The 25879-nt window shown below is 28.3% G+C and overlaps 1 protein-coding gene across 1 annotated transcript; it reads right to left on the minus strand.

Moving 5' to 3' along the window:
* Positions 1–8720: 8720 nt before the first annotated feature.
* LOC135960084 (segmentation polarity homeobox protein engrailed-like) lies at positions 8721–14272 on the minus strand. The gene is made up of 3 exons (XM_065511286.1): positions 12751–14272; positions 9477–9574; positions 8721–8984 (listed from the first exon to the last, which is right to left on the minus strand). The coding sequence occupies exons 1-3, from the start codon at positions 14168–14170 to the stop codon at positions 8736–8738; spliced, it is 1767 nt and encodes a 588-aa protein (XP_065367358.1). The 5' UTR covers positions 14171–14272; the 3' UTR covers positions 8721–8735.
* Between the last annotated feature and the right edge of the window lie 11607 nt (positions 14273–25879).

A 25879-nucleotide genomic window follows, 5' to 3' on the forward strand; every position in this document is an offset into this window, starting at 1 on the left:
GCTCTCGGTTAACTTGAATCGTTATAAACCAAAACCTGTTAGTATATAAGACTTAATTAACTCAGCTGAATAGAGTTAAGTCTTATATACTTTGCACTGAAAGAACATACATTTTGCAGTTGCACCACTTATTTACAAAATATCAGCTTTTCAATTTATCTTATAAAAGTTAATTTTTTGGAAGATTTTAGGAATGATCATAGAATTTTACAAGATTATTTCATTATGTTTTTTTTCAAATTTAGTATGATATCAATTTTACGACAATAAATATATACATATGTAGATTTCTAGCTCGAAAATATCAGAAAATACAGTTACATACAAAATAGCGTTTTCGTGAAATTGTTGAAATGTAACTCAATAACAGCTTTGTCAACTTATTTTTACATTTGCGTAAATTTTATTAATATTTTAATACTGATTGTTAATTTGTTTTCAGTCTTTTGTTTAAGGTACAGTCTTTAGACGTATCGTAACACTAGTAGAAGGCATGTTGTCTTTGGAATAAGACACGTATGTTGTAACCTTTAGAGAAAACAAATTCGTTTTAACGACCGAATTTGTTACCAATCGTATAATACTGCTCTTTTGACCGGTGACCGGCTGGTGGGACATAAATTTAGATATTACTTAACAGTATAAGATTAATGAGAACTCGTATTTTCACAGCTTTTTAGTATAAAAATGTTTTTTGTATAAAAACGGCTTTTAGTATAAAATCGGTTTGTAGTATAAAAACGGTTTCTAGTATAAAATCGGTTTTTAGTATAAAATCGGTTTTTAGTATAAAAACGGTTTTAGTATAAAAACGGTTTTTAGTATAAAAACGGTTTTTAGTATAAAAACGGTTTTTTGTATAAAAACGGTTTTTAGTATAAAAACGGTTTTTAGTATAAAAACGGTTTTTAGTATAAAAACGGTTTTTAGTATAAAAACGGTTTTTAGTATAAAAACGGTTTTTAGTATAAAAACGGTTTTTAGTATAAAAACGGTTTTTAGTATAAAAACGGTTTTTAGTATAAAAACGGTTTTTAGTATAAAAACGGTTTTTAGTATAAAAATGGTTTTTAGTATAAAAACGGTTTTTAGTATAAAAACGGTTTTTAGTATAAAAACGGTTTTTAGTATAAAAACGGTTTTTAGTATAAAAACGGTTTTTAGTATAAAAACGGTTTTTAGTATAAAAACGGTTTTTAGTATAAAAACGGTTTTTAGTATAAAAACGGTTTTTAGTATAAAAACGGTTTTTAGTATAAAAACGGTTTTTAGTATAAAAACGGTTTTTAGTATAAAAACGGTTTTTAGTATAAAAACGGGTTTTAGTATAAAACGGTTTTTAGTATAAAACACGGTTTTTAGTATAAAACACGTTTTTTAGTATAAAACACGGTTTTTAGTATAAAACACGTTTTTTAGTATAAAACACGGTTTTTAGTATAAAACACGGTTTTTAGTATAAAACACGGTTTTTAGTATAAAACACGGTTTTTAGTATAAAACACGGTTTTTAGTATAAAAACGGGTTTTAGTATAAAACACGGTTTTTAGTATAAAAACGGGTTTTAGTATAAAACACGGTTTTTAGTATAAAACACGATTTTTAGTATAAAAACTGTTCTAGTATAAAAATGGTTTTTAGTTTAAAAATTATTTTTAGTATAAAAATAACTTTTTGTATAAATACGGTTTTTTAGTACAAAAACGTTTTTAGTCTAAAACGGTTTTAGTATACAAACGCTTTTTAGTATAAAAACGATTTTAGTAGAAAACGGATTTTAGTATAAAACGGTTTTTAATATAAAAACAGTTTTAAGTATAAAAGTAGATTTAAGTATAAAAACGGTTTTTAGTATAAAAACGGTTTTTAGTATCATCCAATTTATGCAGATGAAAATCTGCTATTGCTCGAACTGTGGCCGCCGAACTTTCATTATTTTTGGAATATTGATTAACAAAGAAAACTCGTTATTCTCTCTAACTGCCAGCATTCAAAAGGTGTGTTTTTTTGTTTGTTTGGCAACAGTTTGCTGCACCACAAATGGCGTTAAATTGTATTATAAGACACAAAACTTAAACATTACAAGTTTTCTTAAGAATTAATTGGAAAAACTATGGTTTTAAGTTGATAATTCCTAGGAAATTTACCACTTTACATAAAAGAGAATTTACATGCAGCAACATTTAAATAAGTTCTCAATAACTACAATGAAATTCTAATATAATGACAACTACTTAATGTCAGCGCTAAGACAGCAACAACAATAACATTCAAATTCAAATTTACCAGTATTTTCAATTTCCAGAAGATGCTGATGATGAATCTTTGCATTGGTCGGTCGCTCATTCAATTGATCGATCCTCCATATTCCAGAAATAATGATTTAACATTTAACAAACAAATGAGTAAAATGTGGACCTAAACAAACATTCACTCATCATAACAAAACTGACCTCAAGTAGTTAGGAAAAAAAAAAAGGGTTTGAATGAGGAATAAGTATCTGGATATATACAACACATTTGTTTGCTTGAAGTATTTAATCATTACGAGAAACAACAAAACAAATAAAACGTTAAAACGAGAAGAAAACAAAAACAACAAACTCTGGCCAAAAGAAGCGAAACTATAAAAGAAGTGCTAAGTGATGGCGCTAAGCTTTACAAATAGTTGTAAAGTAAAACCCATTTAAATACTTACTTTTTATTATTTATTTACTTACAAATGTATTGTAGTATTGTATTTATACATTTGTTTGTTTATTTGCCTGTTATAAACGTAAGTACATAACTATGTTGTACATACATATAATAATATTTGTTGAATGCAGTTAGCTACATGTAGCAAGTAGATACAAATGTACTCGTTAAATGTTACATGATGAAGGCGCCTCATATGCAAATATGGTCATATTTACTCATACAAACAACATCATCTCATCTCACTCACTCTGCAACTTACGTTAGCAACTATTGTTAACATTCATTGTAACAATTTTAAATTGTTTAACAAAAAAAAAAGAAAAGAAAATTTTAAGAGTTTAAAAACAGCAAACAAAACATTTTACTTACACACGCCGACATTTATATAAATACACGACAAATACGAGTAATTGCTACATGATCTTTAACATGATCTTTAGCCATTATGATCGCGTCTCCTCTATTCCAAAATTAAATAATTAGTGAGTAAAGAAAGGTAGTTAGTAACTTAAATATAACCCTTTAAATATATTCATCTATGTATTTTTCAGTTTTAAAATACTTAAAAAATAAGTCTTGTGACATTCGTATTTTTTTCATTCGCCGCGCTTGGCAACCGTTAACACAGTGCTAAGAGTTCTCAATCAGGTGTTAATTATTTTAGTTTATTGATATTTCTATCTTCTTCATTTGTATTTATATCTTTGCCATCGATTTCTTCATTGAGTCGAGTTTAAATAAAGATTTATGCCTGATAAATTGCTTAAACATGCAGACTTATTTAGTGGCGTATGTTTCAGATTTATTTACAAATCATGTCTATTTTTAATTGACTCAGAAAAAAAATACGTAGCACTACCTCGACACATGATTTTATTAACAGTGACTGTCATTAATAATCGGGGATTTGAACTTTTATATTTAAGACTAAAATCATTGAAAAGAAATAAATGAAAATAAGAAAACGTTAAAAACTATAAAAATAACTTGAACAATAAAACCTAAAAATTTTACACTTTATTTGATTTTTTCGATAATGGATAAAGTCTACGATCTAACTGTGTCCGTCCGTCTGTCTACAAAATGCACTGTTAAAACATGATTTTAAATGAAAAACTTTTGAATAAATAAATCTTGTATACTTTTAACCACGATTGGTTATGAATTCAAAACGGTAAAAAGGTAAAGGTAACGCTAATTTGGAGTTTTTCAGTAACGGTGATTTAACGGTAACGATATTTAAATAATAACGATAATTTCATCCTGAATTACAAAATTAATAAATTTTACAAACATTAAAATAAATTATTGGGTATATGAGCTAAAACTGCGGAATTTACAATAGATGGCGTATCTTTTGAATGCGTTTTTTGTTTTTAATAACTTTTATGTCATTTTGAAGGGTACATATCTATCATTTATTCTCACTTAGTTATTGAACATTATAGTGAAAACAACAAAGTTCTTATTTTTTTTGTTTTGAAAATGTCGAATTGTGTGCCAACAAAGCGTCATATGCGAGAAGTTTTGCTTTACTTCTTTAATTTGAAAAAAGTTTCGCTAAAGCGAAACTAAGAAATGGTATGCCATACAACCTGTGATATTTCCTGATCATGTGCTCTCTCTCTCGTTTCGGTGATCCGAAATGGCGCTATAGATTGTGTGATTGTTGAACAATATTTGACATTCACATATCAAGCAAAATCATCCTAAGCGATGAAACACAGTTTCACCTTGATGCCTTTGTTAATCGTTATAAATAAGTTGGAAATCATCGACATATAGATTCCAAACCGTCTGTATGCAATGCAACCTTAAAAATTCGTGCGATTCTTAACGCAACCGTGTAAACTTTGATAATGTTTCATATCGCAAAATGTATGAAAAAGTAAAAACAGGCCGTATGCTAAGTTTTTTTTTGCTTTGTCTTGATAAAGATATGACTGCATTGCATACATACGTTTTGGAATTCATAGTTAGTGCCCGTCATTGACGGTGATGACAACATCGTTCTCATAGAAATATGGACCAATGACGTCACAGCAAACAGTGACTTTTTCGGGATGCATTGGACGCTTTTGGATCTTATCGTGCTAAATTCTACATTTTTTTTGTTGAAGTAGCCATTCATCCATAAATGAAGATGATTTTTTTATGAAAATTTTCCAAACGTGGCCCGACAAGAACATCCATTTTGATAAAACAATTTTATCATTTGCACGTGTTGTTGAACAACAAATCATGCTGATTTGGAAAAAACAAACTGAATAAACGACAACCAATTCGTCAGATGTTGCTTCTATGGCTGTATCAACTGTCAAAGTTCGGAAGTCCCATTTGGAAGAACCTTTTTTGGAAACTGAGTCTTCTAGTAAGACTTCGATTAATCGTGTTATACTAAAGAATGCATCTAATACAAAAGACAGTATCTGAAAATAATGACTTGCAAACTAAGCTAAGACTAAGAGGCGATGCGGAAAAAAATTAACAATTGGTGATCACCAGGGAAACCGGAAATATGCTCTAAAAAAGCGTTTTAAGCGCTTTAAATGTGCAGTAAAAACTTTAAAATATGCTCTTAAAATTTAAAAAATATGCTCTTAAAAAAACAAACTTTTACAAAATTTTTAACCAAAAAATATACTTTTATTTAAAAAAATCAATACAATTGATTTCTAAAAAGGTAAAGTAACATAAAATAAACAAAAATAAAATGAACTAAGAAATACAATATAAAAACTATAGGAACTTAAGCTATGAAAAGGCCTCGAGAAGTATTTTTTGATGATATTTTATATAAATATAAAGTCACTTCTTCAATTAAGGTTATTTTTGCAATAAATTACAAAATATTTACTTAAATTTTCAAATAAAAATCGTTGTCTATTGGATCTGAAAACATTTTTATACATAAAAAATTTTCTTTCGACATCAACTGATCTTATAGGAGCAAATTTAAAAGACAATGTTTCTTTAACACTTAGAACGGTTAAGTTTGAATAGAACTAAAATACAAAATTTTAATATTTTTAGGTAAAATTTTTTTTTCAGTTTTTTTTATTTTGTGGAAAATTAATTTTTTTTTTAAAAATTTAAAAAAAATTTTTTTGTTTTTTAATTTTTTTTTTTAAACAAAGGAAGTAAAAACCTGTAACACAACAGCGAAAAATAAGTAAGGCAAAATTTGTTTTTGATAAAGTCAAAAAATGCTAATAAACAGTAAAATATGCTCTAAAAACTCAAAAATATGACATAAATATGCTCTTAAAACAAATATATGCAAAAATATGCACTAACAAATCAATGCTAAAATTCTTAAATTGTTCTGAAACGTGTAAATACCTTATCCATGTGCTCATTAGACTCACCAGAAAAAACATGCATTTGCATATTTTGGTTTCCCTGGTGATCACTTATAAATAAGGTTGGTTAGCAATTTCAAACGATTCAAATTTACACAATTTCGGTAACCATCCGTGGTTGAGTTTATTGATTTTTGTCCTAGAAAAGCTTTGTGGATCTAAGTCATCTTATTTTGAAACTTGTCACCTTTGTAACTGGTTCTAGAGAAGCTTTTCAGAGAAAACACACCTTCTTGGAAGCGTTTTAGAACTTGTTCTTTCATTAGTTCAATTTGAGCTTAATCGTTCTATAAAACCATTTCCAACATAATAAATTCTTTATCTTCTTTCAAAGGCTTTTACATGAATAGAATTCATTCGCTGTTGAGTTAGTGTGGTTCAGAAGTGTTGTTTTTCACACGGAAGACAAAGGTCGCTCAGGCCAGCCAAAAAAGACAAAGAAGACAAAGAATTGGAGGCATTACTCCATGAAGATTGTTGTCAAACTCGACAAGAACTTGAAAATCATTGGGAGCTACTCATGTAGCAATTTCAAAATTGCTGCAGGATTCATCCAAGAGCAGGGAAATTGATTACCCTACGAATTGAAGCCGAGAGATCTTGAAAGATTTCGCATATCCGAAATGATCCTTGAACGCTATAAAGGAAAATAATTTTTTGCACCGAATCATAACTTACGACGAAAAATGTACTGCCGAATCGACACCAGAGCCAAATATTTATGGCGCTAAGGTTATTCTCTGCATTTAGTGCGAGCAAAAGGGTTCTACCTATTTTGAGCTGCTGAAATCTGACCACACCATCACAGGGAACATGAACCGAACGCAACTGATTTATTTGAAGAGATCACTGGCCGAAAAACGCCAGGAATATGCGGCCATACATGAAACCGTAATATTCCATCATCACAAAGCTCGGCCACATGTTGAAATTCTTGTTAAAAACTATTTAGAATGAAGTGGGTGGGATATTTTGCCTAACCCTACTATTTGTTTCGATTAACGCTTTCTCTGGGATACGCTTCACTTTGGAACAGATTATCCGATATTGGCTTGATTCATTCATGGCACAAAAGATGAGCATTTGTTTTGGCTTGGAATCCATATGTTGCCAGAAAGATGAAAAAAGGTCATAGCTAACAATTGCCAATACCTTGAATAAATTTATATTGTACAAATGTTTAAAAATAAAAGCTAAAAAATTGAAAAAAAAAAATCCCGCCTTTTTAAATCATACACCCAATAGAATATTACTTAGTCGGACCTTTTAATTTGAACGATTAAAAGTATGCATATGACCCCTTAGAAAATGATGGACAATCAAAAATATTGTATAGTTATTTTCATATTCGTTAAACTTTACTGGTTTTTGGGTTGAATAGTAATGGAAAAAGTTCAGGGAACTAGGAACCCTATTCGGAACTACTAAATTATCTATAGAACTTGTGTAAAACCAATGTAACACTTGTGTTTAAGAACTAGTTCCTAGAAAACTGTATAGAAGAACTTTAGAATCGCCATGTTCCACTGAACTGGTTATATTAGTAATTGCGACAACACTAGCAACTAGGCTGTTATTAAAGGATATGGGGTATAATTATCGTATAAATTCCGAAGGCTTCCATCCTTACGATTATAAATTCTCTAGATTGCGAACTAGTTTATCACAAGTTCTAAAACAAGTTTATAAAACAATAAAACACTTCATTTATTTATTTTTTTCTTTAATATTTGGTATTTAAATATTTTATTTGTTGTTTTTGTTTTTTCCATAAAATTTTCTCATTTCTTTTTTTTTAATTGTTTGCACTTATTAACTAAGAAAATAAACTTATAAAATAAAAACAAAAAAATATATATAATTGATTTAAATAGATTTAATGAAAATTACACACAATATACAAATTATTTAAAGTAGTTACTTAAGACCTAAATTAATTATTATTTAAAATACTAAGATTTATATAATACAATACTAAATATATAATTTGTTGTTTGTTTTTAGCTTAAACTAATATTAACATTTAAATATTTTTTATACAAAATTAAAGAGAAAGTTTAATTATTTAGAGAAAATGAAGAATAAATAAAAATATTTTGAAAAATAATACTTGTTTTATCAGATGCTCTTAGTTTTTATTATTTTAAAGAAAAAAATACTTAATAAAAGTATTTAATAAATTAAGTTAAGTTGGTTTTAATATATTTACATAAGATAGGGAATAACTAAGATTAGCAAAACAAGGATTTTGTAAGAAATTTTAAGGTTAAATTTTGATTAAAAATCAAATAACTTTTAACAAGACAGGGATTTTGGTCAACCATTTTAAGGGGTAAACTAAAATTAATTTTATATTTTTCTTGTTTCTTTCGGTTTTGATCCTTGCCTATTTTTAGCCTTGTTTTACTGTGTTTTAAAATTTTATTTACATTAATTTTTTGTTTTGAAAGGATTTTTTTTTATACAATATTTAGGAATTTTAATGTTTTCTTTTTTACAATAATATCACAATAATAATGTTTATAAATATATTAAAATAAATTAAATAGCTGAAGTAGTAAAAGTAATAGATTTGTTAAGCAAACGTTTTATACAGTTATTTTTACAAATATTGCACTATTTTGAGTTGGGGGAGGGGGGGGCATGGTTTCTTGTTGGGCGTTAGTTTGTATTTAAGGTATTTGACCATTCATGCGCATTTCCAATTCTTCTTCCTCTTTGGTTAGTGGCACGGTGGTGTGATTGTACAAACCCTGGGCCATTAATTGCAAAGCCAAAGGATTTTTCGAACCCGAAGATTTCTTAATTTTGGCGCGTTTATTTTGAAACCAAATTTTTATTTGTGCCTCATTCAAACCCAATTCCGAACTCAATTGTTGGCGTCTTCTTTCAGTTAAATAACGATTTTCATTAAATTCACGCTAAAAAGAGAAGAAAAGAATGAAAGAAAAATTAGTTTTTGTTTTAGTTTAAAATCAATTATTTAAGGTGGTTTAAAGACAAGACCATAACGAATTAGCAAAACAATTAAAGAAGCTACAGGCAAGCAACTCTAGAAACTAAATAGACAAAAAGGAAATGTTATATTGTCTTAAAGGCGTTTAGTTGTGGTTTTGAAATTGTTAGCAGGCTGTTTTTAATAAGCAACATGAAAAAAAAACACAAGTTAGGAAAAAAGCAAAAGGACACCCTGGGTAGTGTTACAAATTTTGTCTAAATATTTAGAAAATATGACAAATAAAAAAAAAGAAAAAAGGTTTCTATCATAAATTTACAATTCGTTATGTTGCCTAAATTTTGTTTTATAGTTTTGTAAAATGAAGGATATTGTTAAAGACATAAGGAAATATGCCTTTGAAATATAAAAGGACTGTTAATTACTTTGGTTTGAAATAGAAAAAAAAAATACTTACTTTTAGTCTGACCAATTGTTCACTGGAAAATGCAGTACGTGGTCTTTTCTCATCAACAGTTTTATCTTTGGGCTGCTTGGGACGTCTATAACGAGGTCCTAAAAGTAAAGAAAAAATATACAACAAAAATTAATAAACATATTTATTATAAAAAAATAAAAAAAAAACTTAAAATATTTCTTTCTAACCATCTTTCTCTCTGCTGTTTGTTCTTGCTTACAGACATGTTTAAAATATTTAATGAGTTTTTGAAAAAGCAATGCCTTATTTATTATTAACTATAAAATCATAAACAATGCATATTAATTAATAATAAATAAATGATTATTTTATTAAGAAACTGCTAAAACGTTTATCAAGCGAAAAAGACAAACAAAAAAGTTGTTTAAAGTTTTTGCTTGAACAATTAGAAAATTTTTTTTTTTTTTTGTTAAAAGCTAGCCGACATCATAGAAAATAAAGACAGCTGTCATTTTATTTATGAATAAAATATATAAACATGATAGTTCTTTTTTCTATATATTATTTACTGTCATATTTTCTATGAAATTAAATACTTAACGTTAATTAATAATATGAAAATATGTAAGGAAAAAGTGTTAAAAAAAACGTTTAATATAAACAGGTGTAAAGGAAAACAGGGTAATTGAAATTGTTAATGTTTTAATTTGTAAAGTTTAAGCCAAGCTTGTTTGAAAGAAAAGCTGTTTTAATAAGCTAAACAAGAGATACCGAAAGTTTAAATCATAAAAAGCTTTTTAAAACTTAATTAGGAGTATTAAGTTGAAAAGTGTTCAACAGCCCAATTGAAATTGTAATTTTTTAAGCTTTAATAAGTTAAATAGAGAAAAACTAAGACTCAAACTATAGTTTAAGATTATAAGGCTTTAGTTTTTCAAAATAAAGCTTTTTGTCAAAAGCTATTTTTAATTACATTAACATAAAAGCTTTTACAGTACTATTATAGCTTTAAAAAAGGCTTATGAAATGATTGAATAGTGTTCGACTAATAACTAAGCTTTTAAAACTTTGTAATGGAAAAAAATTAAGGAAAATTAGTTGAATTGAAATTGTAGTTTCTAAGCTTTAGAGATAAATAAAGACAAACTAAGACTCCAAACTAATTATAAGGCTTTGGTTTTTCAAAATAATGTTTTTTGACAAAAGCTTTTTTAAGTAGTTTAAAATAAAAGCTTTTACAGTACTATTTTAACTTTTAAAGAGGCTTAAAAAATAAAGCTTTTTATGGTTCATAAGCCTTTTAAATCAAATTTAAGCTGCATTACGCTACCAAAAAATCGTAAATCATTATTTTTAAAAATCAAAGCTACTTGGAAAGGCTCTAAAAAGCTTTTTAAATTAATTTTTAATTCTTACATAATGTAAATTACAGCTCAAACTAATTTTAAGACTTTCGTGTTTAAAAATAAAGCTTTTTATCAAAAGCTCTTTTTAGCTTAATAAACTTAAAAGCTTTTAAATAAATTTATTAAATTCTAAAAACCTTATGTGTGTTTAAAAACTTTTATTTTTTAAATAAAGCTTTTTGGAAAAGCTCTTTAAAGACTTTCAAATTTAAAACTGTTTTAATTTTTAAATAAAAATAAAATTTTATAAAATTGTCAAGAATTACTTTTTTGAATTAGGCTGTTTTGAAAAGCTTTTTATGGCTTTATAAACTTCAAAGCTTTGAAATTAATTTTTTTTAGATATAAAAGACTTTTATTGAAATTCAAGACAATTTAACAGTGTTAATTATTAAAACTAATGATTTTATGAAAAAAGCTTTTAGTATTTTATTTAATTTTAAAGCTTTGAAATTATTTTTTTTAGATATAACAGACTTTTATTGAAATTCAAGACAATGTTATTAAAAATAATAATTTTTTGAAAAAAGCTTTTATTTATTTTAAAAGGTTTTAAATTTAGTTGTTAATCTTAAATAAAGCTTTTAGTTACAGTCAAAGAAAATTTGAAAATTAAGCTTTTAAAAGCTAATTTAAGTAGAACTTTACTTTTGAGAACTTTAGTTTTAGCTAAAATTACAAATTTATATTAAGCTTTAAAATTACATAAGGAATTTTGAATATTTTTTTTCCAATTTATTGTTTTCTTAAAAAATGTTTTAAAAATTAGTAATTTTCTATATTTTAAATTGATTTTTTTTTTATTTTTTCAACCAGTTTCACTTTCATTTACTAATAATCTTTCACATAAACACATTTTGCTTAAATTTTAATTGTTCCAACTAAAAAAATTAAAGAAATCTTTTTTTTTCCAACATAAATCTTTCAATTTCTAACAATTAAAAAACCATTAAAACACATTAAATTGAAATAAAAAGAAAACTACTTAACATTAAACCCCCAACTCTATAAAAACTTCTGTCATCGCTGAGATATTTAAAAAACCATTTCTCCCCCAATCCTTTTTTTCTTTTCTTATTTTTGGAAAGCACGTGTCTGTCTTTTAAACCAAATTCTTGTTTCTCCCCTTAGATTTCCATCAACACTTGCTTTTTAACATAAAATCTGTTCTTTTTTCAAAATGTTTTTTTTCTTGTAAGTAGTTCTAGTTTCAATTTGGGTAATATTTTGTCATTTTGTTAAGATTATTTTACATTTTATAGGTTTTTTATGGATGGTACCTTACATGTGTGTTCTTGTGTCCGTCCGTCCCCAGAGTCTCTGGTGACATTTTTGTGACATCAAATGACTTTAGCCGGCCAAACATTACAATTGTTTTGTGAGCTGCACAGCAGGTCATTTGAAAATGTCTTGTAAGATTTAAAGGATTTTGCCGCTGGCTATTTGGGTGACCTTTTCTTTTTCAATTTGATGGATGGTACAATAAGAATAGAGCTAAAGAAATTTATGGATGCTTGTTGTGTCATATCATATTTCTAAAATGCGACCTTCAATATAATGGCGTTTATAATTTGAAATGAAGGTTAAAGAAATCATTTTAATATTAGTTGGAGAACTATTAGAAATTTTAAAAATAGTTTAACAAAAAATATGACAAAACATTTCATTATTGTTTGGGAAAGAATATTAATTATTTTGAGACTTTAATTTTGAAGAATTATGACACATTTTAAAACTTAGTTTAATTTAAAATTAAGAATAATTGTATCTTTATCCCCTCAAAATCTAAAACTTCTAATTTATAACCCTTTAACAACTTTTTTTCCCTAAATTAAACTTGTTTAACACTTTAAAAACTCTGGCTTAAAAGTCCCTCTCTTAGATTTTGTATAAATTTATAAACTTACCCGAACTTGGTCGATCACTGTAGCGCGTGCAGAACACCCAGGCAGGCCACATTTCATTTTTGCCCGTTTCCGAATTGGTAGTCGAGCCAGTCTCCGATTTTGTGTCATCGGAACTTTCCATGCCCGAATCGCGGCTAATGGCCGACGGTGGTGGTATGGGCTGAGGGCTGTTATTTTTACGGCTGGTGGGTGAGGAATTCAATGAAGAATTCGAGGATGAAGCACAGGATGAGCCCGACGACGATGAGGAGGAGGCGCAGGAGTTGTTAGGTAATGAGGGAGGAGGTGAGGATATACTGGCCACCGAGGAGCATGAAGGCGTGCTGGCTGCCGGCGGTGTTGTCTGGCCTATTTGTGAGACTGTCTTGCACAAAGAGCCCAGGGCAGATGTGGAGCAGGAGGAGGACAGAGGCGGTGAGGTGAGTAAAGGTTCTTGAGCTTTGTTGTGATGCTGCAGATGCTGAGGTTGGGGCTGTTGGTGTTGTTGTTGAACCTGTGGTCCGGCTAAAATGCCTGTTCTACGCATACGACTTTGTAGGATTTCCTCATGTATTCTGGGATAGGCCGCCGGATTGAAACAGTTCAAAATATTTGCCCTTTCCAACATCATGGCGGCCGTGGCTGCTGCTGCAGCGGCCTGCTGTTGCCGGCTCAATTCCAGTAAATCTACGCGTGTAAAAGCTGAGGGTGTTGCAGTGGCCGCTCTACTTTCATGGAAGGGACGAAATACGCTGGCTGCATGTTGGGCTTGGGCATTGGTGTAACTGTTAAGCTTGATATTCTCCTCTTCTTTAGTTTGTAGCTGTTGTTGTTGGCCGATGCGATCACTTAAGATATTCGATATGCTAAAGGCCAAGGTGGGTTTGCTGGACTGCTGATGAGCCGGCGGCGGACTGCGATGTATTTCATCAACATCTTCGTCCACATCAACATCGATATCAGCCTCATCATCTTCATCCTCGGTTACATTGCTGCCATGCAATACCGATTGATCATGATCACCATTGAAACTGTCACCCATTATGGAATCAATTTCTTCCTCTTTGATGGTCATGGTGGAGGCAGGTGTGGAGGAGGTGGAATGGCCACCAGGCGACACACTCAAGCGAGCCTGGGCCGATAAGTCATAGCCGGGATGTTGGAAAACTCCTGCAGCCAATTGCTGCTGATGTAACTGTTGTAAATGATGTAGTTGCTGCAAGTGCTGCAGCTGTTGTTGTTGATACAAAGAGGCCACGGTATGGGGCAACATGTTGTTGGCGGCAGGAACTGTGTTGTCGTTGTGGCTTAAACTCATATCCAAAAGGGCCGCAGCCGTGTTGGGCGAGGTTATAAAATGTGCTTGTTGTAGGGGGGATTGAGGTAGGCCTGCTGGTGGTGTTGGAGCTGTTTGGGGGCTACAACGATCCTCTAAGGCCATGGGTGGTTTTCAATAAATTTATAAATTATAAAATTTAGTTAAAACACTTTTTTTAAATTTATTTAACACTTTTTTTCAACACATTTATTTAGGTTTTTTTGTTATTAATTAGGTTTCTTAAATTTTTTTTCTTTTCAAAATTTACGTTAAATTATTTTTCTTATTTATGCTTCTTCTTTTTTTTCTTAAGTTTTATTTGTATCTTTTTACGGTGTTTTTGTTATTTTGTATTCTTTCTTGTTTAACACACACGTCCGTTCACGTTGAAGTCAACGAGTAAATTAACTAATCACAGTTGTTTAACGTCTTTACCAAGTGAAGCAGCAAACCAAATACAAACAAACACTCTTGCTTTTTTTTTTTTTTGTTCAAACACTTTGTTGTTGTCAAACTCTGTCTCTCTTTGTGTAAGCAATTACATATAAGCCAGACAAGGAGAGTATGATGATGTTTTTCAATAATGAAAAGAGACTGCAATAGTTCTATATTTTGTTTTTCAATATTTTCTTAACTTGTCTTTTTGTTTTTGTATCTATCTTTAAGATATTTTTTGACGTTTAGCTTTTTGATTGAACCAAATTTCCAAAAAAAAATTTAATAATTTATTTGTTCTTTTATTTAAAAAAAATTCAAAATTTATTTTTTTTCGATTTCTTTTTTAATATAATAAATAACGTTTGGGAAATTTTTAGTCCGCTTATTAGAGCTGGTTGTGTGTGACACTTACAGATGTCACCTGTAATCTGACAGACGTTTTGCAAACGTTGATGTTTAGCAGCTCAAACAACGACGTCAAATTGAAAGAAAAATCCAACTGAAAAGGCGCAAGTACACACATTCATTGTGTACAATAACTCGTAAATTCATTACAATAACAAAAATAAACAAACAAACACACACTCTTCTTAATGCATACAACCAACCACCCTGTAAAAACTCTACTTAAAAACACATACACTCAGCTCTGAAATAAAACAAAAACAACAACTAAAGAAGGGCTTGTTAAAATACTTTATAACTTTATTAAAACAAAAATGACAGTTCTCTTAACGTTAGCAGCAGCAGCTACACCAACAACAACACACCCCCAAACAAACACAGTTATTTATATACAGTTGGCTCTTTCTCTCTTTTGTTAACAAACCAATAAGAGTGAAATGCCGTTATTTCAGCAAGAGGAGGAGTTTAAATGTTTATTTACCTCTAGCTTTACTCTTTTGTTTAACATAATAACCCCGAGAGATATTATTTTAGAAAGAGTAAAATGTATTTAATAAGATTTTTTGAATTTTCCCCTTTTTAAAGTGAAAAAAAGCTTTAGTTTTCTTAATCTTCATGTGTCAGTCAACAACTCAATTATATAAAAGCATTGATTTCTTGTTTTTTCCCCCATACAGAATATTTTTTTTTCTAGAGAGTAAAAACTAGCTAGCCTTCTCTTTTTTACTTGTTTACAACAATATACATGTAAAAAATATAAATTTAGTATTGTTGATGTTGTTGTAACGAAAAGGTAAATAATGTTATTGTTACTTTTGTCATTTGTTTGTAGATATCTGCTGCTTTTTAAGTTAATTTTCTGCTTTTTATAATAAAAAAAAATAAAGGTGGGGTTTTTTTCTCACTCTTTATTAAGCGTGTGTGTGTTTGTTTATTTGTCAGTTGATTATGCATAGACCTGTCAAAGCAATCAACAACTACAACAACTAACTATACAGCACAAAATAAATAAATGCTGATGATTTTATTTTCAAATCTCAATTTATTTATGTATATGTACGTGTTTCTGTTTGGCTGCGTGAAAATTGTTTGATTTTTCACTCGTTACTTTATTTCTTATTTTTTTTTTTGTTTTTGACATTATTGTTAACAAACCTGTCAAATATTTTTTGAGGTGTTTATTTTAAATTAAATTGGAAATTTGTTGTTAAAATTTATTTGTTTTATTTTGCACGTGCAACTATTTCTATTTAGTTTTAAATACATTTTAACTTTAAATATAAAATGAAATTAGTTGAAAAGCAACAACAAAACTGTGAAAATATGTGTAAAATTAAATTGTTTTTGTTTTCAAATATGGCTTTTTAGTTTATTTATTTTTTCAATACATATTTAGCAGCAATTAGGGAGATATTGTGCAAGTTTTATTTCACTCAAATCCAAATAAAGTAAACTTGATCCCAAATTTTAATTTTTTTTTGGAAAATTCAAGAATTTCTTTAGTAATTAAAGATTATCCCTTATGATAATTTTAGCACTTGAATTCAATATATGTAGTTAGGTATAAAATATTGAAAAACTTTTTAATCTAAAACTTTTTTTCTAGTTTTATATTCACAGATTCATTTTATATTTTGTCTAATTAAGATTTCAATAAAGATTACCACGTATTTGTGACGTATCATGTTTTTAATGCGTTTTTAGAAATATAAATTGAAAATCTTGAAACTTTTGCTAAAAAAATTCTTCTTAGGTAAGATTTTGTTAACGACCCCGAATAGAATTCAAATCAAAAATTACACTAGTTTAAAAAATATATATTTTTTTCATAAATTCTTTTTCCAAACAAATTAATTAAAGAAATTTAAAAAAAAATAATTTTGAAAAAACTTTTTTTAAAAAAAATTTGTAAAAAAAAAATTTTTTTAAAAAAAATTTAAAACATTAAAAAAAAAATTTGATTTTGTTTAAATAAAAATATTTAAAAAAAAAATATTTTATAATTTGGTGAAGGGTATATAAGATTTGGCACAGCCGAATATAGCTCTCTTACTTGTTTAATGTTATTTTTAATATTTTAATACTTTCATAATATTATGACTCTGATTATAAACAATTTAACAGAAATCATAATATATTTTTAGGGTTTTATGTAAAAGTTCATAAAAAAATCCCGTTTCAGATATATGAAATTAAAACAGATTGTAATATTTTTAATGAACAATAGAAATAATAATTTTGAAAACATAATGTTTATGTAATTCACTAAAATACGTTTGAATATCCTGTCCATGTTATTGAGCGGACTATAAACAATTAAAGGCAGATTAATTATGTATAACAAATAAGTTTATTATAATTTATAAAAAAAAATTAAAAACTAGAATTGAAATTTTTTGTAAACTCAGAATTTCTTTTAAAAAATTTGCTATGTTTGAATGAAGTAGGATGAATGTCTATATTGATTTGAAAATTTCTCATTAAATTAACTGAATCCAGTTCTTTTCAAATATATAAAAATATTAAAATTTTTTTAAAAAAATCGTTGAGAAATATTTAAATTACATATTGTCAATATGAAGTCATTTTGGTAACTCATTTCAAAATTATAAATTTGATTATTTCTCACGACTAGGCGGATTGAGATATCGCCAAAAAAAAATGGTTTTCGTATTTTTTTATAATTCATTAGAAATACGAGGATATATTTTGAAAAATATTTGGACAATGATGGACGAAGATGTTTGGGAAAAAACAAAATAATAAAAAAAAAATAACAAAATTTAAATTTCTTTCAAGAGATAACAGAAATTTCTTAACCTTCTCACTTGCATTATAACTAGGATTCGTTCATTGAACTCTGTCTATATTTGAATAAGTTTCAAGCTATAGAAAGTTTCCCTAACCAGAGGTGGTTAACTTTGACACCCTGTATCTCACATTGTTTTCCAACAGGTTGGTCACAAATTTCATATTCTTAAAGCCTATGTCCATCTCTACAATTCGTTCATACATCATTATGCAATCGGACAAGTAGTTTTGAAGATTTACAATTTTTAATATTTTATGAAAAAACAACGAAAAAATAAAAACTTCTACAGGAATTCAAATTAACCCTTATTCACTGCTTGGGCCGAAATGACCCAAAAAAAAATCATATTTGGTATAACTTAAAAATACAAAATTTACAATAGATGATGTTCTTTTGAACGCGGTTTTTATTTTTCATAACTCGTATGTCATTTTGAAGGGTACATATCTGTCATTTATTCTCACTTAGTTATTAAACATTATAGTGTAAACACCAAGGCTTTTTGATTCGAAAATGTCGAATTTTGTAGCAACGAATATGCAGGAAGTTTTGCTTTACTTCTTCAGTTCGAAAAAAAGAGCCGCTGAAGCATACCGATTGCTCACCAAAGATTGGTGAATGTGTTCCATCGGTTTCAATGTGCGAGAGATAGTTTGTTTGGTTCAGAAGTGCTGAGTTTTACACGGAAGACAAAGACCTGGTCAGCCAAAAAAGTTTTAAAACCAAGAAGTTTATGCCAATACTCCATGAAGATTGTTTCCAAACTCAACAAGAGCTTGCAAAATCATTGGGAGCTACTCAAGCAGCAATTTCAAAACGTTTGCGAGCACCAGGATTCATCCAAAAGCAGGGGAATGGTACCCAATATACGAATTGAAGCCGAGACACCTTAAAAGACGATTTGCGTGTCCGAAATGAAAAGAAAATTATTTTGTATGGAGCCCGGTCAACCAGCCGAATCGGCAACAAAGTCACATATTCAAGAAGCTAAGGTAATTAATACTCTGTATTTGGTGGGAGCAAAAGGGTCCTATCTATTATGAACTGCTGAAATCTGACCAAACCATCACAGGGAACCTGTACCGAACGCAACTGATTCGTTTGAAGCGAGCAGTGACCGAAAAACGTAATATTCTATCATGACAACGCTAGAAAACATGTTGCAATACCTGTTAAAAACTATATAAAAAAAATTGGTTTGAGAAGTTTTTCCGCACCCGCCTTATAGTCCAGACCTTGCCCCATCCGACTACTATTTGTTTCAATAGATGCAGAACGCTATCTATGCGATATGCTTCACTTTAGAACAGATATTGGTTTGATTCGTTTTTAGCCTCAACAGATGAGCAGTTCTTTTACCTCGGAATCCATATGTTGCCAGAAAGATGAGAAAAGATCATAGTTAACAATGGCCAATACTTTGAATCAATTTTTATTTTACAAATGTTACAAAATAAAATCTAAAAAATCTACCATTTTTAAGTTTATATTTAATACAGGAATTCAAATTAACCCTTATTCACTAATGGGGCCAAAATGGTACAAAAATTAATTGCATAAAACTGTGAATTATAATTTTTTTTCAATCAGTCATTGGGTTTTAAGTGTTTTTATACCCTACACCACCATAGTGGTGTAGGGTACATATTATTTTTTCGGCCCAAGGACCAAGCCTATTGAAACTGGCTGAAATCGGTCCATTATTTCACCTAGCCCCCATACAAATGTCCTTCCGAAATTGGACTTTAGCGGTCATAAATGTTTAATTTATAAATGTATCTCCACAAATTGCGTTCCAAATAAGTTTTATATATACAAAATTCATGTCACCAAATTTTGTTACGATCGGTCCATAATTAGTCATAGCTCCCATATAGACCCGCTTCCGAAAATCACTTTAACGTGCATAAATCGCTTAAAAATGTTGGTATACTCACAAAATTCAACATAGTAAACTTTCATATAGACTCAAATCACACGACCCAATTTCATGGTGATCGGTCCATAATTGGTCATAGCCCCAATTTCATGGTGATCGGTCCATAATTGGTCATAGCCCCAATTTCATGGTGATCGGTCCATAATTGGTCATAGCCCCATATAATTTCCACTTCTGAAAATCACTCAAAAATATAAATTATTGAAATTTTAAAAGAAAAATGTTTTTGCTCTTTTACTTAGTGTAGGGTATTATACCTTGACCGACCTTACTTTCTTTCTTGTTCATTATGCATCTCGTTTTGCCGCCAAACTTCTTAAATGATTAATTTTTATATACAATATCATGTTTAGACTTTAGGAAATATTGCTTTCAAATTCGTCCAAACGTACAAGATTTTTCATTAGAGTTTCAGGCAAATCTCGAATATATTTCATAGTTTAACCTTTGACTTTTTTCTATGATATGAGTTTTAAACAGTTCCATCTACGGAAATTTTGTTATAGTTTTTCAGTATTTTAATTTAAAATTTATTAAAATTTTGTTAAACAAATTCATAAAAATTAAGAATTTCTTTTTAGGAATTTATTAAGGATATATGAGAGAATAAATGCCAAGAATAAGTAGGTCAATAATTCTCATATTTCTCCAATAATTTCGGTTTGAACTTTAAGGTTTTCGGAGAAAATTAAATTTTTGGTAAATGCAATATGCAATTATTTTACACTCTTGCTCTGTTTTAATAAAACCAATGCAGAAATATTATTACCTAATCTATTGAAAATACGTACAAAAGATAATAATGAAATCGGTAATAGGTAATGGGATAGGTATTTGTAATTTTCAAAAACTGTATACCTTTAATTATTTGGTATTTATTAGTAGATAGTGTACAGCATATTTTATTATGGCTTTCTAAATAGGAAAATTGTATATTAAGAATTTTATATACAACTTACAATACAAATTTCACAAAAATAGTTTGGGATCAATTTGGGCCCATGATAAATTCCCATATTTTTCGCCCCCAATCTAATTTCCAAGCCTAGTAAAATACCTTTCTGTACTTTCAAGCCTTTACAATTTGAAGAATTTTAACAAAAAATTCCCAATTTTTTAAAAACTTAACCTTTGACCTTTTACATCAATATAAAAGCACCCTGCCAAATGAATCCACATTTTATTGTGGACTGTTTTTAAATTTATTTAACCAGTTTAGTGTCTATTAATATGTATTGTATTTAATTAGCAATTTAAAAAGGCAAATATGTAGGTATTTATAATATAAAAAAATGTTAAACATAAAAAACTATAAATCATGTTAATGTGATCACTGAGTTGTTTGTTGCTCAAAAATAAAAAAAATCGAAACAAAATTCAACAAAAAGCTAGTCATTTAATTAAGCGTTATTATTAAATGACAAACAATAAATAAAATTAAACTAATGATTGATTTTTAAAACTGGCTGCCATTAAAATTTAAAACGCAAATTTTAAATTGAGGAACGACATAGAAACTATTTAAAAACACATATAAATAAATCAATTCAATAACAAAACAAATAATAAAAAAAATAAATTAAATAAATTTGTAATAAAACTTAAAATAAAATGATTAAAAAACCATTTAAAATAAATTAAAAAAATTCACATTCACATATAAATATAAAAATCATTAAATGGAACCAATTTCTATATTTTATTTATTTTTTGAGGGGGCATTTAAGACTTGGGTGAGGGTGTGAACAAAGTTATTTTGGAAATTTAAAGCCACTGACATAATGAATTGTTAATTGTTTATTTTAAATGGTAGAAAATGTGACTGAAATAGTTGAAGGTGTTTTACGCATCATTAACCTAGAAAATTTTTGTTAAAAAATAAAATATTTAGAAATTAAATTGTACTTTGATTGTAATCAAGTGATTATAAACAGCGAAATAATTTGTTTTTAATTTCTGTGCAAAAAAAAAATTAATTAAAATGATCTGTGGTATTTTGATTTAAAGAAAAAACAAATGAGAGAATTTTTAAGGGTCTGAATTTATAAAAAGAAACGTCATAGGTTAAAAAATGGTATGGTAAATATTAATTTTATTAAGTTTCATCATCATTAGAACATAATTATTCGAAAATTAGGCTAGTCGAGCAGTTACTGTTGTACTCTCTCCTTTCGTTGATCAACATTGGCCCTCTAGATCGTGGATTTCTTGTTATGTTTTTATTTGAAGTCAAAGGTTTATGCGAAACCATCCATGCATGAAAAGCATTTTTCATTCAGTCATATTCTTGAAAAATGGTCATGGAAAATTTCCAATGTTTAAAATACCTTCATAATTAACAAATTTTTATAACTTTCCTTATAGTTTTTGACTGAGTACCCCCATTAAGCAGCGGCATAATTAAATTCTAAAAATGTTACTTAATAAACATATTAATTTACTCTATTTTAAATACCACCACAAATTAAAAAATCAATTTTAATTACTTCAACAAAGAAAAATTGGAAAAAAAACCTAACAAATACTTTAACCAAATTGAGAGAACGAGAAAACAAATATGTATGTACACAGGCAGCAGCATTAAATGATCATGACAATTTTATTTAAAAAACCCAAAATTGGTTAAAAGATACGTAAGAGAATAAAAAATTATAATAATCAATTTAGTTTTGAAAAGTTAATTTTCAATATGTTTAAATTGCAGCCAACATAAACTACAAACACTCATAAGCATTTAATGCTCTCTCTAACAAAGAGAAAAAACAAACATAATCATTAATGCTGCTTAAGCATAAATAAAACACCAACAAAAACAAACGAAAGAAAGAGAACTTTATAAATTTCATTAAAGCTAATAAAAGAGCAAGAGAGATGGAGTAAAATGAGCCAAGCATACAAATGAAAACAGAAGGCAGCCATTAAATAAAATAATAAATTTCCCCTGCTTATTCAAGTAAACATTCGAAAATTTCCCCTTTTTATATGAGTCTGTATTTATGCCAATTGTTAGACAAAGAGGGCAAATGTTCGAAAATTCGAAATTGGAATTTAAACTGGAAATTTGTAATGCAAATGTGTAAGTCAGAGTAGTTTTAATATATAGCCTTCTCTTTCTTTTCTTTCCATTAAGAACATTTTAGTTATAAAGTCCTTCCATCAGTTTTCCGTCGTTTTGAAGTATTTTTTGTTTGTTTTGGATTTCATTAAGTTTAATGGCTGTTATGGTTTTATTAAAAACAACCACCGTCGGTGGTTTTGCATGGCTTTTTTTTGATATTTAAGCAGCTGTTGCATTTTATTACAGGGTGTATTTTTTTGTTTTTATTTAATTAAATGCTTAAGTTTGGTTCTTTATGTTGGTGTTGTAGTAAAACAAACAGCCCTTATAAATAGCGGACATTAACAGTTGCTGCCATAACTTTTTTTTAAAGTAATTTGTTCATCCATTTTTATATGTTTAAAGAGCTGCCATAGTTTAGTGGGTGTTTTTCTAATGCAATTTGCATCATTTCAATCTAAACTAACTAAGTTGTGGCAACTATAATTAAAGCTTTAGCTTTAATTGATCGGTTGCGATATATCAGTTCCACACCTGCCATATAAAGTTTGGAAATTGCTTAAAAAACAAATAATAGATATTTTCATATTCTAAATCACTATATGAATAAAAAATTCCACAAACATTTTTACAGATTTTAAGAAATTTTAAAATTTAAGACTTTTTCAGATTCACAAATGCTTGTATGTGTTACCAAATTTCAATTTTTAATTTTTACAAATTTTGTTAAATACATTCTAAAAATTTAAGGTTTCCTCTTTGTGGTTTTATTAAGGACCTCTGAGAACATAAAAAACAAAAGGAATTAGTAAAATTATTTTCTAATTTAGCGACGACCGCAATTTAAACAAAGTGAATTTCAAGAAAATCGCAACTTGTTGACAATAATTTGTTAAATATTTAAAAAAATTTTAATATTCAATTAATTTTCGTTTTATGACTAAAAACCAAAAAAAGAATAAATTATTTTTTCAAAACTCTAATTTCATATTTTTACAAATTTCGTTGAGCTAATTTCTCTTTGAGGTTTTATCAATGACATTTCAGATTATAAAAAACAACAAGGAAAAGTTCAATTGATTTTCTAATTGAGTAGTGAATTTGAACGAATCGTATTTTGGGTAAATCTAAACTTTTGGAAAAGATTATAAAAAAATACATACTGAAAACATTAACAAAATTTCGAAATAAATATTTGATAGTTATTATGAAAATGTATTAAAATATTTTGTATTGAAAATTGTTATCAAAAGCTGGCATCTTTAACAATTTTCAGCTACGGAATAAAAGGTCAACAAGTTGGTTGTATGACTTAAAAATGGGAGATTATTTTTTTTTTTTTAAATTTTATCTCTTTTTTTGAAACAGTTGTACAATATATGTATGTACAAATTTATTCAAAGTATTGGCTGTTAACTGTGATCCGAACCAAAAGAACTTCTCATTCTTTTTAGGTCAAGAACGAATCAAGTCAATATCGGATAATCTGTTTCAAAGTGAAGCGTATCCCAGAGAGAGCGTTCGTCATCGATCGGACGGGGCACGGTCTGGACTATAAAACGGTTGAGGTAAAACTTCCCAACCACTTCATTCTAAATGCTTTTGAGCAGGTATTGCAACATGTGGCCGACCGTTGTCATGATGGAATATTACGGTTTCATAACTGGCCGTTTTTCGGCCAATGCTCGCTTCAAACGAATCAGTTGCGTTCGATACAGGATCCCTGTAATGGGCAGCTCATAATATATAGGACTTTTTTGATCCCACTAAAAACAGAGCCTTACCTTAATGCCATGGAAAATTCGCTTTGGTGTCGATTCGGCAGGTTGGCCGGGTTTCACATACGATTTCTTATGCTTCAAGTTATTGTAATGGATTAATTTTTCATCGAAAGTAATGATTTGGTGCAAAAATTATTTTCTTTTATAGCATTTAAGCATCATTTGAACCATCCTAAATTGTCTTTTAAGGTCACTTATCTTCAATTCGTATGGTATTCAATTTCCCTGATTTTGGATGAATCTTGTGCTTGAAAACGCTGATTGAGTAGCTCCCAATGAAGTTTTTCTTGAGTTTGACAACAATCTTCATGGAGTATTGACCCAAATTCTTGGTCTTCAAACTTTTTTTTGGCTGACCTGGGCGATCTTTGTATTCCGTATCAAAATTACTACTTCTGAATCGCACAAACCATCTATTGCTCGTTGAAACCGATGGAACACATTCACCATAAGCTTTGGTGAGCAATCGGTGTGCTTTAGTGCTTTTTTCAAATTAAAGATGTAAAGCAAAACTTCCCGAATATGAAGATTCGTTGGTACAAATTGGAAAATAAACTTTGTTGTTTACTCTATAACATTCAATAACTAAGTGAGAATAAATAACATATATTTTCTTCAAAATTACATACATATAAGTTATTAAAAACAAAATACGTATTCAATAGATACGCCATCTATTGTAAGTCCCAAATTTTTAAGCCATACAACAAATATTTTATAAGTTATTAAGGATTTTAATGAAATTTTAGAAATATTCTTTTTATTGTATTGAAAGCTATAAAAATCATATTATTACCTAAAACAAAAAATTACCCCAAACTAATTTCTGAATAAATTTGACATTAAGAGCAAAATTTCAGATAAAAATATTACACACTTAAATTTTTCTCGTCAGGGTAAAGGATACAAATTTTTTTAATATTTTATATTTTACAAAATAAAAAATATTTTTTTAAAAAGTGTGTAAATATTGTGATTTTATGAAACTTCAAAAAAAGTAGTTTGTAAGTTTAAATTTTGTACTGAAAGCAAATATAAAAAAATGTATAGGCTTAAACACAAATTAGTCCTAAATGACCCCAATCTAATTTTGGATAATATTGCTATTAAATGCAAACTTGGCAATTTGAACTCTTTGCACAGACGAGGTCAAAGATCAAAATTTAAATACCTGTTATTTTTGTATGGTTTTTAATGAAATTTCTGAAAAAAAACTTCAAAAATTTGTTTTGTAAGTTTAAAGTTTCGAATGATTTTTCAGGATTTGTTTTAGATTTTAGGAATATATTTAATTTTTATTTTAATATATTGTACATTATGGTGTTTACTTTGGCTCTTCAAATATTTTATTACCAAAAATGTTCAATTAAATAAATTAAATAATTTTCTTTTTACTAAA

This window comes from Calliphora vicina, chromosome 5, assembly GCF_958450345.1.
Source record: "Calliphora vicina chromosome 5, idCalVici1.1, whole genome shotgun sequence".
Lineage (NCBI taxonomy): Eukaryota > Metazoa > Arthropoda > Insecta > Diptera > Calliphoridae > Calliphora > Calliphora vicina.

Excerpts from the sequence above, each read along its gene's own strand:
- LOC135960084 (XM_065511286.1), bottom strand. The coding sequence starts at position 14,170 with ATGGCCTTAGAGGATCGTTGTAGCCCCCAAACAGCTCCAACACCACCA. Across the intron at positions 9,575-12,750 it reads CAGTGATCGACCAAGTTCGG|GACCTCGTTATAGACGTCCC; the intron begins GTAAGTTTATAA and ends CTTTACTTTTAG. Across the intron at positions 8,985-9,476 it reads AACAATTGGTCAGACTAAAA|CGTGAATTTAATGAAAATCG; the intron begins GTAAGTATTTTT and ends TTCTCTTTTTAG.